Source organism: Eubalaena glacialis, chromosome 6, assembly GCF_028564815.1.
Source record: "Eubalaena glacialis isolate mEubGla1 chromosome 6, mEubGla1.1.hap2.+ XY, whole genome shotgun sequence".
NCBI lineage: Eukaryota > Metazoa > Chordata > Mammalia > Artiodactyla > Balaenidae > Eubalaena > Eubalaena glacialis.
The window spans coordinates 52,824,902-52,838,969 of NC_083721.1; the positions used below are offsets into that span (position 1 = coordinate 52,824,902).

General features: G+C 34.3%; 1 protein-coding gene across 1 annotated transcript in view; it reads left to right on the forward strand.

The window, feature by feature from the left end:
- LOC133092964 (endonuclease 8-like 3) overlaps nucleotides 1–12,800 on the forward strand; it is a 34,916-nt gene extending 22,116 nt beyond the window's left edge. The window contains exon 2 of the mRNA XM_061192718.1: nucleotides 12,649–12,800. Within this exon, the coding sequence (XP_061048701.1) occupies nucleotides 12,649–12,800 (152 nt within the window). The remainder of the gene's footprint in view (nucleotides 1–12,648) is intronic.
- Nucleotides 12,801–14,068: the final 1,268 nt, after the last annotated feature.

A 14,068-nucleotide genomic window follows, 5' to 3' on the forward strand; every position in this document is an offset into this window, starting at 1 on the left:
TTTGAACCTCAGTTTACTTACTACTTTGTAAATCCAGATCCTTTTGAGACTAAATGGCAAGCAAGTTTAAAGTGTCAAGTGAATGGAATATGTAACAAATATTCAATAAATATTAGCAATCGTTGATAATTATCGCTTCCATACTGAAGAGTTTAGAGCTATGGTCCAGGGACTAAAACAGTAAAAATATCCCAAGATTGTAAAATGTATTCTCAATGTGTTGTTTTCTTTCCCCCATCAGTAAATTTCTCAAGGGATTAAAATGATTAGGACTTGTGTCTATCATACACATATAGAAAGGAAAGAAGAAAGAAAAATAACATCTATTCCGCCACCAGTCACATGGAGACAGAATTCACAAGAGATCAAATAGATAATGTAAACATGAAAGTAGAGAGAGCAGGTTGAAACCTGAGGCTTGCTGCAAAGAAGGAAGAGATACTATGGGAAGTTTTGCAGTTCTTATTAATATGCAGTGTATTAAAAGGTCTCACTTCTTCCTCTCTCCTATGGTAAGTCTTGGAGAATTTTCTTTGGAATTTCAATCCCAGAAAGATTCATACCTTAACCACTTCCCTTAGTCATTTTTTTCATCCATTCAGTTAAGAGATAGTAACTGAACAACTAATTTTTGTGCCATATACTGATGCAAGAAAGGGGCCAAGATCTTTTTAGTAAACATTTTATTCCCTCATTCAATAAATGGCCAGCATATTCCATGATCTGGTACTATATTATGGGGCTAGGGTAAAATAGCAAAACAGGCAAGTATGGTTCCCGCACGTATGAAAATTATAGCTTTTAAGCAGAGTTAAGCAGTAAGTAGAAAATCAAACAAATAATTAATTAATCGTTCCAGTAGGGTCATGAGAATCAAATGGGAGGGCTTGAGAACTAATCATGAAAGAGGAAAAATGCCTCAGGCACATTTAACCTATTTCACAATTCTGCCAAAGGCTAACCTTTACCAACTCTAATATCAGCCTCTGATTTTACTCTTGATACAAATTTTCCAACATGTTCCTGTGATAAACTCAGGGAAAAGACACTGTTCCAAGAGTGCCTGCCATTGAGGAAGTCTTCTGATGCTGTCTGGAATGAGTAGTTTTTACATAAATATGAGATAGGGAGTCTGTGGGGACTTGCTCCTTAAGGGAAGGGAAACATTTTCAGTTGCAGGAGTTCTGGGATGTGGAGGTGAGTTCAGCCTATTCAGGCTGGTATAACCAGCTCACTTTCGTGTTCCAGAACCCAAAAGCACAACCCCATTCCTATCTGAAATACACTGGAGGTCTGTCTTAAAGTTTGTGGTTTATGAAAAGATTATTTGATGAGGCCACACAGTGGAGGGATTTAAGAGTGTAGGCTCTGATGGTGTACTGCCTGAGTTTCATCTTGACTCTGCCATTTACTTGCTGTGCAATATTGGGCAAGCCACTTAACTTTTCTGTGCTTGATTTCATATGCACAATAGGAAAAAACAGGATCTTTTTACATGATGAGGATTAAATGAGATAATACTTATAAAGTACAAGGATATCCCCATGCACATAGAAAATGCCTGGTAAACATTAGGTATTTTATTATGTGTGTATGTGTGTGTATTAAGTGTGTATAATATTTATACTACTTATATGTACTTTTTTTGTATAGGAACACTGTACCAGGTAAGAATTTCTACCAGTAAGCTGTCTACTCCTTCCCAACAATAAAGATAATAATTTTCAAAAATAACATTTACCTGAAATATATGAAACATTGGTCTCAGAATTTCAGAATGCAATTATAAATGTTGCATAAAAATATGAAAAAATGTTTAATAATAAGCTATTTTTAAAAGGGCAATTCATATAGGAAAAAAAGAAGAAAAATATATTTGCCCCATTGAATTTCATTGGTTTCTGATAACCATGGCATTGTCTAGGCTTCAGCAAAGCACACTTCTAACATGGCTGTCATCAAAGCCTTTCTTTCACCTCAGAAATATGAGCATCCTGAAATCAGGTAGAGTGTACATTTTTTGACAGAAGAGCAGGTAATTGAGTCAGCTGTCTGAATTGTCTCGATAGTCTTTGTATACTGCATGTGGAAAATTCAAGAATGGAATTAGTACTTTTTGTTTGTTTGTTTTTGTTTTTTTTTAATTAATAGCTACTCTATTTATTTATTTATTTATTTTTAGCTGTGTTGGGTCTTCGTTTCGCGCGAGGGCTTGCTCTAGTTGAGGCAAGCGGGGGCCACTCTTCATCGTGGTGCGGGGGCCACTCTTCATCGCGGTGCGCGGGCCTCTCACTATCGCGGCCCCTCCCGTTGCGGGGCACAGGCTCCAGACGCGCAGGCTCAGCAGTTGTGGCTCACGGGCCCAGTTGCTCCGCGGCATGTGGGATCTTCCCAGACCAGGGCTCGAACCCGTGTCCCCTGCATTAGCAGGCAGATTCTCAACCACTGCGCCACCAGGGAAGCCCTGGAATTAGTACTTTTAAGATCAGCATTGCCGTTTCCTCCTCCCTTAAATGAGTTTATAAAGCTTAACGTTTGTAAAAAAGCTCACTGAACTAAACACATTGACCTCCTTCCATATCCTAACTCTGTTTTATAATATCTTGCATCTTTAAAATTCATTTTTGTTTTAAACATATATTATTTGTTTATTTTCACATGACCCCGTGAGATGGACAGGTCAGATCTTAATATCCCCATTTTACAGATAAGGAACCTGAGGTTACATAACTTTTCCAACTTAATAAAACCACTGAGTTGCTTCATCACAAGTAGAAGTCATATGTTCTCATGTCAGTCCATTTTTCTTTGCATTATACTCCATCTTTTCATTTTACATCATTCTCTTATCTTTTGATATTAAGTTATATGTTTAGCGCTGTCAGTATCACTCTGAGAGAGATCATAAATATTAGATATTTGAAAACAACAAAAAAAAAAAACCTTATTAACCATTACAATCTTACTCAGTGTCAACCAGTAATATCTTAGTTAAATGCAAGGTACAGAAGGAATATTTGGAAACCATTACTAATTAGTCAGTGTTGTTTAATATAACATGTTTCTATAAAATGTCTTTTCTTAACTTCTTATATTTTTAAATATCTGTGGATTTCTTTCTACATAAAATGAACTAAAATACTGGTTCTCTGATTTTTATTCAAGGATGTGGACTTTGATCATTCATACAGAATTGAAGTATTCTTTCTATTTCACTCATGCCAGGACACAAGTTTCTCTTCATTTTATATTAAGAAATCACAGGTTAAAATTGAGGGGGGAAATTAGCTTTATTCTGTCCTGTGTTTAATAATATTCATTTAATGGGCACGTTAGCACAGGAGGTAGTAGGCAGGTAATATTCCAGCTGTGAGTCTGGCCTCTAGACTTGCTGAACTGTACAGGCACCTCCCAGGGGGCTATGTGTTTACTCATCGAATCTGAGAACTGATGATGTACATTCTTGGGAAAAAACTGTTCTCTGCTTCTGCACTTATAATGTGGATGGGATTGGAGTAGGTTAAGGTAAGACAAAAGTGGATTCTTGCGTTTTGTAAGATTTGGGAAGCACTAAATAGAATAATCATGTGAGTCTGGAGATTTAAGAGTTACAGAAAAAAAAATGAGAATAAATTTAAATACAGAAATCTCCTTTCCCTGATCCTATTTGTTGGTCTTTTCTCCAAATAAATTCCTTGGTATCCTGCTCCAAACTGTAAACCACAGTACTGCCCTTGGTTGGTGTTCTCTCATATCTTCTTATCTTCCTGATAATTTCAAAATACTTTAAGTGCTGTTTCTCTGCCTTTAGCCTAACAAGCTGCCCACTAGGAAGTTCATAAAGACCACCCAGAGCATTTCAGCAGATCCACCCAACAGTGAGCTGATGTTGATAACTGCCAGTCCCAATTTGCCTGGCTTCAGGGAACCTTTGTATTAAAAAGTGCTGTCACATATTTTTAATTTCCCCAGTGAGTCTGCTCCCCGCTCCATGCTGCCCCATCAAAGAACTGGATAATATAATATCAAAATGTGAAAGAAGACATGCTGTTCTGGAATTTACGTTGTTCTTTCTGATTCAAGAGCAAATTTGTGAGCACTGGGTATTGTGTCCCAGGAGCAAATGAATTAGATTAACAAAGAATTAAGAACACAACATTATATTCACAGTTAGACCACTTTCATATAGACTGCATTGTACGTAACTATTCTAACGTGATAGAGTTGGAAAGATTCAAGCACTGAGACTAAATCTGTATAATCCTTTTTGTTCTTGTTGAAGCAGTTACTTTGTATATTTGAGCATTGTCTTTTCCTCACCTACTTGATCCAAATTTATTCAAAGTCAATGGGATTTTCTACTCCTAGAAAGATACTTTGGCATTTAAAGTTGTTTTTTTTTTAATGAAAAATTTAAAATCAGTCAGCCTAGTAAACTAAGTATAGGACAGCTTAACCATAGATATTTATATTGGAGAAAAAATGAATTAAAAGAATCAATATTTTTAATACATTTACACTAGAGTCAGATCAACTTCATGATGAATCCCTTCATTTGAACAGGAAGCAGTGAGCAAAATAGCCAGTTTACTGAAGAAGCAAAGTATAACAGTGCCATTCAGCCTCTCCTTGTTCTTCACTACCTAACTTCTTTAGATCTGCCTTCTCCAGCTCTGCTATAATTGAGCTATTGATCTCTTAACTTGCAAAATCTGCTTTGACCCAGTTTTCAAGCCAACTTAATGTTAAATCAGAATGAGTATATTCAATTCCATTTGTCTGCTTTACCATCAATTCCCTTTATTCCCACACTACCACTAACACATGCACAACCAGGAGGGCTTAGAATCACTGGGAGTTAATTAAATTAAAGTCTTGGGACTTCCGCATTATACTCAAAGATACAAGTCAACTCTGCTGAGGCTCTTGATGATTGAGTTTCCAAACAGGTTTTCCCCAGTTTTTATGTATCCTGAGTTATTCAAATGGCCTATCATTCTGGTTCTTGTTCTGAGTTCTTGTTTTAGAAATTCACCTAGCTCCCAAATTTCCCTGCAGCTGGGGTCCTTCTTTTTTTTGCCAGTCATTTTCTTGCTTAACTGAAGTCCTGTTTCTGATCTCCAGTCTATGTCTAATGGTCTTGACAGGGACAAACCACCCAGAGGCTCTGTCCCCTGCTCTCTAGACTCTCCCCAAAGTCTGCACAAAGACTGCACAAAGGCAGAGTGGTATATAGTCTGGAATGGACTATTGGTCTCTAGATGTATTAACCATCTCATCTAAATTGCATATTTTTTCTAATAGATTAAGCTTCTATACATTTTAAATGATATCTTTACATCTTAGTATTTTAGAAATAGCTTTACAAATTCAAGGTACTGAAAATTTTAAGTGGAATGACTCTCAGAAGACTAGCATGTCTTCATGTGTTTTCTTTTTTTATTGAAGTATAGTTGATTTACAATATTATATTAGTTTCATTTGTACAGTATAGTGATTCAGTATTTTTACAGTTTATAATCCATTAAAAGTTATTGTTACTGAGTCCAAGCTTGCTCTGCTCGCTGCATGACAGGCCAATAAATTGGGAGACATGGTGTTGAGGCAAGGAATAGTGACTTTATTCAGAAAGCCGGGCGTCTGAGAACATGGTAGACTAATGTCCTAGAGTACCATCTTACTGGGGTCTGGATGCCAGTTTCTTTTATAGAACACAGAGGGAGAGGAGGTGAGGAAGTAAAGTAAAAAGGCCATAAGTCTTGCAAAGCATCTCCTGATTTGGCCAGCCTCGGGGAAGGGATGTGTTAATTTCTTCTTTCTTGCAGCCATTCACAGGTGGGCAGGGTCAGAATGTTTCCCTGTAAGCTGAACAAAGGCACTTTAGTTTAACATTTAGGCAGAAGGGCAGGGTTCCCCGAGGGAGGCCATTATGTATGCCAATAGCTATAGACAACATCCTTTTAGTGATTATAGTAACAAAAAACAATGGAGAGAAAAGGTTAATGTAAAAGAAACAGATCCAGCATGGAGTCAGATTTTGTTCTTCCCTGTTACATTATTACAAGATAATGGCTGTAATTCCCTGGGCCATACAGTATATCCTTGTTGCTTGTCTATTTTATACATAGTAGTTTGTATCTCTTAACCCCCTACCCCTAACATGCTCCTCCTCCCTTCCCTCTCTCCACTGGTAACTGCTGGTTTGTTTTCTATATCTATGAGTCTGTTTTGCATATACATTAATTTGTATTGTTTTTTAGATTACACATATAAGTGATATCATACAGAATTTGTTTTTGTCTTACTTATTTTACTAAGCGTAATATTCTCTAGGTCCATCCATGTTGCTGCAAATGGCAGAATTTCATTTTTTTTATGGTTGAGTAATATTCCATTGTGTGTGTGTGTGTATGTGTATGTCTCCATATATATCCACATCTTCTTTATCCATTTCTCTGTTGATGGACACTTTGGTTGCTTCCATATTTTAGCTATTATAAATAGTGCTGGATGAACATTGGGATGCATGCATCTTTTCAAATTAGTGTTTTCATTTTTTTCCAGATATATACCCAGGAGTGGAATTGCTGGGTCATATGGTATTTCTATTTTTCGTTTTTTGAGGAACCTCCCTCCCTACTTCCATTGTGGTTGCACCAATTTACATTCCCACCAACAGTGCATGAGGGTTCCCTTTTCTCCACATCCTCAGCAACATTTGTTACTTGTAGAGTTTTTGATGATAGTCACTCTGACAGGTGTGAGATGATATCTCATTGTGGTTTTGATAAGTATTTCTCTAATAATTAGAGATGTTGAGCATCTTTTCATGTGCCTGTTGGCCAGCTGCATGTCTTCTTTGGAGAAATATCTATTCAAGTCTTCTGCCCATTTATGATTGGGTTTTTGGTTTTTTTTTTTGATATTAACTTTATGAGCTGTTTAATGTATTTTTTTACTTCATCTAAAATGGGAGAAATATTATATTCTAAATACACTGAGAAATAAATAATAAAGATAAGGAAACATGAACATTCTAGCACACACAGGGAATTATCAAAATAGTTTTTTAAACATGATGAATGCAAACAAAAATAATATTAAAATAAGGAAATAATTCAACTTTTGACAACCCTCCATGTTATTTAAAACAACTTCATTTTCCTTTGTTCTAAAATTATTTGGCATAATAGGAATATAGGTAGGTAAATGGTAAAAGAAACATATTACATAAAGCAAAAATTGGTAGAATTGCAAGTTTCAAGAACCTTCAAATGAATAGTTATTTCAGGGATTTTAAAGGCAAATTATGAAAATATATTTACTGAGGTCAAAGTTATTACTTCTTTAAAATGATTAGTATCAAATGAGAAAAGTAAGCTGGGAGTTTTATTACCACATACTAAAACTTAGTAAAAAGGTTCTGTTTTCTAAAGAATATTGTATTAATACAGGGAATATCCAAATTGATCAGTAAAATAAAAAAACAAGAGATTTCAGAAATAGATCTGCATATATGTGGGATATTAAAAAATTACAAAGCTGCTATTTCAAGTTAGAGGGAAAAGGATGGTTGATTTAATACATGGTACTAAAAATGGATTAAACCCATGTGATTCTCCCTCTATGGTTATTAAGGTAGCCTGCTTGCCCTGAAATATTTGGCCTTGTGAAGGAAGATGGATACCTGATCAAAATCATCTCTAACAGTACCAGAAAAAGGATAGGGATGGTGTGGTAGACATTGATAGGAAAAACTTTATATTCAGACCAAACTGAATCCATCGCTAAACTGTGTGACTTTAGCAAGTTACATAATCTTTCTTAGAAAATTAATCATTTCAGCTGGACTCTCAAAATTATTGATATAATTTGATTATAGTTCTTTTATAAATTAATGTCCTCTTATTTATATTTATTTTCTGACTCTCATCAGGTTCTAGTCATGCTTCCTTAATTCTTTTAATATCTTCAGCCTTCAAGACTATATTGTCCTTGTAGATCTTTGCAAAGAATGAGGTATTTGTTTTATCGCTCAAATCTAGAGTTTTGATATGTAATTTATTAATTTCTTCTTTAAGCATATAATTTTCTTTTAATATATTATGTGTATATTTTTATTTCTGTAGCTTTATGAGATGAAGTCTGATAAATTTTGCCCCTGTATTACCTTTCTCCATCGGAGTTTAGTCATCCTAGTGTTGGTTTGTATGTATGTGTGTGTGTTTATTTTTTATTTTTCCTTTTTTTACCTTTTCTTATGCAGTTAGATTTCTTAAAATACTTAGGATTTGAGTATGTGTATATACATAGCTGGTAGTAGTGGTATTAGTAGCCTATGCACCTGTCACTGCTTCTGCATGTACATGTCACATCTGATTAATGCATGACAATGGTGGCTTTGATGAATTTATGCATAAGTGTGTGGTTGGAGATAGAAGGGACTACACATTCAATTCAGGTTGGCAGTATGTTTTCCCACTTGGGAATATATTTTCTTCTTTCCATAATGCTTAATATTACTTGGAACACATTCAGAAGTCTCTGGATCTCTGACCATTTCCAATGTCAAAACTTTCACAGCTCTTTTTGTGGCTCTTCATCTGAAAATGGGACTGATCAGCTCTTCCTCAGCCTTTAAATAATAATTGGATCAACTTCCCATTAGCACTTTTATTATCCCTGGTCCCAACACAAGAATCTTGTTGTTTAGATTTTTCAGTTCTTCAGAAAAAAACTAACTTGTTTTAAAGTTTACTGTTTTAATTATACTTGGTAAATAATTCCTCAAATCCATTGGATTTTGGCATCATTTTGATTTTATCTATATTTTTTTTCCAAGAAATTGCTCACAGATATAGTCAGTTGATAACTTCCCAGAATGTTGATATTGCTGAGGATTCATTTACTTGTTCTGTTTGTTATTTTTCCTCTTAAATATTGTCAGTTTGGTGGGATTTTGGAGAGAGAAGTTAACAATTTTGCATTTGATTCCTCCTGTTCCTGTCTAACTAACATAGAAGCATACCATGCCTGAAAGCAGTACTTCTCAAACTTCAGCCTGTGTCAGAATCACCTGTCCAATTTGGCATGTAGGAGGTGGGGCCTGATAATCTGCATTGCTAACAAGTTCCCAGGTGATGCCAGTTCTGCTGGTCAGGGAGCCACATTCTGAGCATCACTCCTTAGAGTATCCCTTCAAATAAGTCTATATGTATGTATATTATCAACTCAAACTGCTGAAACTATGCCTTAAGCCTTATGAATTATTTGGTTGAAACATTTATTTTCAGATGAGGAAAGTTAGAATCAGTGTAATTAATGGACTTGCACAAAGCTGGTTGACTGGTTGTCTCAGGGAAACCTGAGTAATATATTTGGAGCAGGAGATAAATTGTGACCGGTTTTCTTTTTTAAATGTAGGATTTTTTAATAAATAAGTGTCTGGACTTTCCATTTAGGAAGGCAATCTTGAATTTTAGCAGAAAATGCCCGGGCCTTTGAAATCTGTCATCTTCCAACACCTGAATGACTGCTGTTCTGTTTGTTGGTGCACTTGTTTTTCCATTTGTGTCTTAGAGCACCTCTGTAAATATGCTAGTGTTAGCATAGCTAAACACTGTACTTAACATGTACCATCAAACATCCCCTTCCTCTTGCTCTTTTGATCCATTGGCTTCTTTCCTTCTCCATTTAAGAAAAAAATTTACTTATAATTTCTGTCTGGGTCACAGGACTTGTCCTTTCTTGCTGCTGTCACTTAATTGACAGTTTAAACTAGATTATATTTAAATATTACACATACTACTTACCATTAAGTTATAATTGCAGTGAAATTTAAGCTAGAATCAATATTAAGTGTTCACCCAAACCACTGCATTCAACATGATTAATGATTGCAATTGATTGATGTGAATTAAGAATGGCAGAGCATTTAAAAGCATTACAATGATCAGCTACATTTAATTTTCACAGCAATACTCTCTTAGAATACTTCACATGTTAATGGCCTAGAGTTCAGAATTCTATACTAGGTTCTAGAAATAGTAATCAGAGATTTAGGACAATACTGTTATCTCCATTGCTTAAAATATCCAAATATAAGAAAACTAGGGGCTTCCCTGGTGGCGCGGTGGTTGAGAATCTGCCTGCCAATGCAGGGGACACGGGTTCGAGCCCTGATCTGGGAGGATCCCACATGCCGCGGAGCAACTGGGCCCATGAGCCACAATTACTGAGCCTGCGCGTCTGGAGCCTGTGCTCCGCAACAAGAGAGGCCGTGATAGTGAGAGGCCCGCGCACCGCGATGAGGAGTGGCCCCCACTTGCCACAACTGGAGAAAGCCCTCGCACGGAAACGAAGACCCAACACAGCCATAAATAAAAATAAATAAATAAATAAAAGAAAACTAAGTTTCCTAATTTAATATGAATATTTTGGCTTTATTAACTGAATTACACAATTATTTACTGGGATCTACAAATTTCCCCCTAAAGTTGTCAGATGGTAATGTTTCATAAGAATATGCATAAGAAGAAAGTAGTAGACACAGGGTATGTTAAAACTACCATATTTCAAACATTCAGGGGAAAAGTTCATGTTTTACTAAACGTGTCCATAAATAAAATTGAAAGACAATAGTTTATAGCCAGGCTTCCAAATTTGGGCTGCACTTAACTTGTCTAATAAGTAGAGGCCAAGGATGAGTGCAAGCATACTGTGCCTCAAGACTTGAAATTGGCATCCCAAAGTGATATACAGCTCTGTGTATATATGACATTGGGAATTACATTTGATCTTCCTTCCTCAAATACCAATAGAAAGATCACTTACTTGATTAGTATAGGTAAATTAAATAGATTTTTGTATTTATAATGAGTTCAACAGCTTTCAAAGGAAAAAAAAAAACCCAAAGATAATCCAATTTCTACCTTAAAATGAAATTAGATTGGAGGATCAATACAGTGAGCATACAACCAAAATTTTCTCCTAGAGGTTTTTTTTTTAATTTTCAGAGCTGAAAAGAATTCTGGTTTCTTAACTAACTCTTGTTTTGGCTCTCATCATATCAAAAATGGAAAATAGCCAGTTGTGGAGAAAATGTTGGTGGTTTTGCAAGGTACAGGAATGTAGTTTAAAAGTTAGCTATGTATAGAGTCAGCCCTTTTTTCTGCCAAAATGAATAAACCTCTCACTGAACCTCTGAAGTTCACCTTGAAGTTCATGGTGAATTCAACAGAACATTTAAGCACAAAGGGAGAGCAGAGTAGAAGTAAACAGATTTCCACCAATTACAAGATACAGTGGAACATTATTAATTCTAACTCACTGAATTAAGACCTTGTAATGTCAGTGTAACTGTCTATTCTTGGGGTGGGAGTTGGGGAGTGATATATATTTGCTAGCTGAAAATATTGCCTGGACATTTAAAAAACGTTTATACAGCACATTTTCTGGCTTAGATTATTGAGGAAATCAAACTATTTTCAAACACTTAATATAACATCAATATGCATTTGAGAAATGAGGTAGTTCTGTATCATTATTTTTTTAATCAATTTAAAACAGTCTAAGATGTTTTTCTATAGATGGTTTCATCAAAGTTCTATACATTCAAAGCTTAAAAAAGGTTTAAAAATTCTATAATTCTATAATTAGCTGTTTTCACACACATTTTTCAAAAATATATTAAATTTAATATTTAACTCAAAAGCATTTCTGAAAAATTATGTGTATTTTAAAGTAGTATGTTATTTTTCTTATTGGCTTATGTTATAAAAATTTTTAATTTATTTTTATCTGACAAGAATAATGAAATTTGAAATGTATTTCATATATGGCAAGAAGCATTAAAGTATCTGACTGATTCTATTATATTGCTCTTTTTGAACATCTATAGTTTTAGACTGTAGAATTTTAGGATAGAGTTATCTTATAGTAATTTGGTCCTGATAAAGGACTTTTGTTTATATGTTCTTACTTCTGCCTGATTAGATCTACCTCAGCACAAATCTTATAATATGAGAATGAGATCCTACATTAAAAACTTGAAATGTTACAGTATAAATCCACTTCTAAAGACAATGGGTTACTCATTAATTATAAAATAAGTTCAATGAGGAAAATATAAAGATGAGAAAAATTCTCCATAATCCATCCAAAAGAGATAATTATTTTTAATATGAAAGTTATTTATTTCTCTTAAAATGATGTATACACTTCAGTAGACTCTGTGCTTAAAATGGCAGTTTTCAAATATGTATTGTGAAATATGCACTTAATAAATGTTGAGAAAACTTTAAAAAATAAAATAAAATTAGAACTGTACTTAATACAACACACCAGAAAACTTGTAAGAAAATTAAATATTGATACTTCAATTTAAAATTGAAAACTGTGAAAGGCAAATACATTTATACTTCACATTTGTTTTTGCCAGTCACATTGGTATTTATCAGAAAGCAATCTGTAAAAAGATATAGTACCTGAATCACTTTCTCTTTCCCAGAGCTTCAAGAAATGGAAGACATTTAGATATAAGTACAATGTAGAAGATAATATTGCAGGAGCAAAGAGCTATTGTGTTTGCAAAATAATAAAGCAGAGGACCCAGTGATTGAAGTGTATCCTCAACTTCGTGTTCTCTAGTGTTGGGCCATCCTAGTGCAGAGATGCTGAACCAAAGAAACAGGCCTTCAGAGGCCTGGAGGCTTGGAGTGCTGTGTGAAGCTGTGATGTGCTCCCGCTCCAAGAGGCTGCTGGTGCCCAGATTATCAGATCTCAGCAAAAGTTCACCATAGGGTGCCAAACACTAGGTGTTTCAAGTGTATTTTTCCTAATATAAGTGCCAAATTAAGTTCTCAAAAATGGTGTCATTTGCAATTCTCACAGTATGCACATACACAGTTTATGAAAATTTGCTTCATTCAGTAATGTTAATTTGGTAAAAATATCTGAACATATTTAGGCTATTAATTATGACTAAAACCATGTTTCTATTTGGTGATAAAACATATATACATATCTTAAACCTAGTTTGGGTAACAATATGTATAATAACTCATTCTTCTTTTACTAATTTACTGTAAATAATATATTTTAGGAATTTTATGCTATCATCTGTTATAGTTGCACTCTCCATGGCAAGCATAGAGATGTTGCGCTTTGCATATAATCATGATGAAACTTTTTTGTAGACCAAAATATTGACTATTTGTAAGTACACTAGAATTAAAATTTGTTTCATGATTACTATCATTAAAATAATTTCCCCTTCTTTACTAATGGGTCACAAATTACTCTTGTTCATAAAAAAAGAAAATTGCTTTCTGGGACGGATTAATATTTCCATGTCATTATGACAGGATACCTAAAGGTTTTATATGAATAACAACATGATGTCCTTTCTTGAGCTTAAATAACATATACTTATAGATTGTAATATGTTTAGGGACTTTTTTGTTTGTTTAGTAACAAAATTCCTTTTGCATTATTTGTTTTTTTGTTGGTTTAACTTATATTTATCATATAACATTTAAACCCTAAGAATTAGAGAGAGTTAAAAATTAGTTTTCTTTGTCATAAATTTTAGCAAGGTTGGAAAAATTTTTTAATTCAATAGAGCATGAAGAAAATTTTCTACTTCCACTAATATTATAAGACTTAGAAGTTTTCAATCAAAAATTGAACTTAGTTATATGATTGGCTATATGATAATTCTAAGTAAATTCATATATACGGGAATGGTAGGCTAATGACATAAAGTTATTTATTTTACTTAGCACTTCTATGTTCATTTTAGCTGCAAAAGGACAATCAATAATTGAGAAGTCTTTAATGTTTCTTTTCTAAAGTTGGTTGAAATCTTAAAGCACATTTTTTCCTGTAAGGCAAAAGCATTTTCTACAACTGTTTTTGTTTTTATCACTCAAAAAGGGCATGAAAATGGAATAAATGGAAACCAAGGTAATGATTGTTAAGTGACTATAAATCACACTCAGAAAAAGAAGGAAAGGATAGATCTATTGTTTGATATAGACTGTACTGTTATAGAGAAAGTACAAAGAAC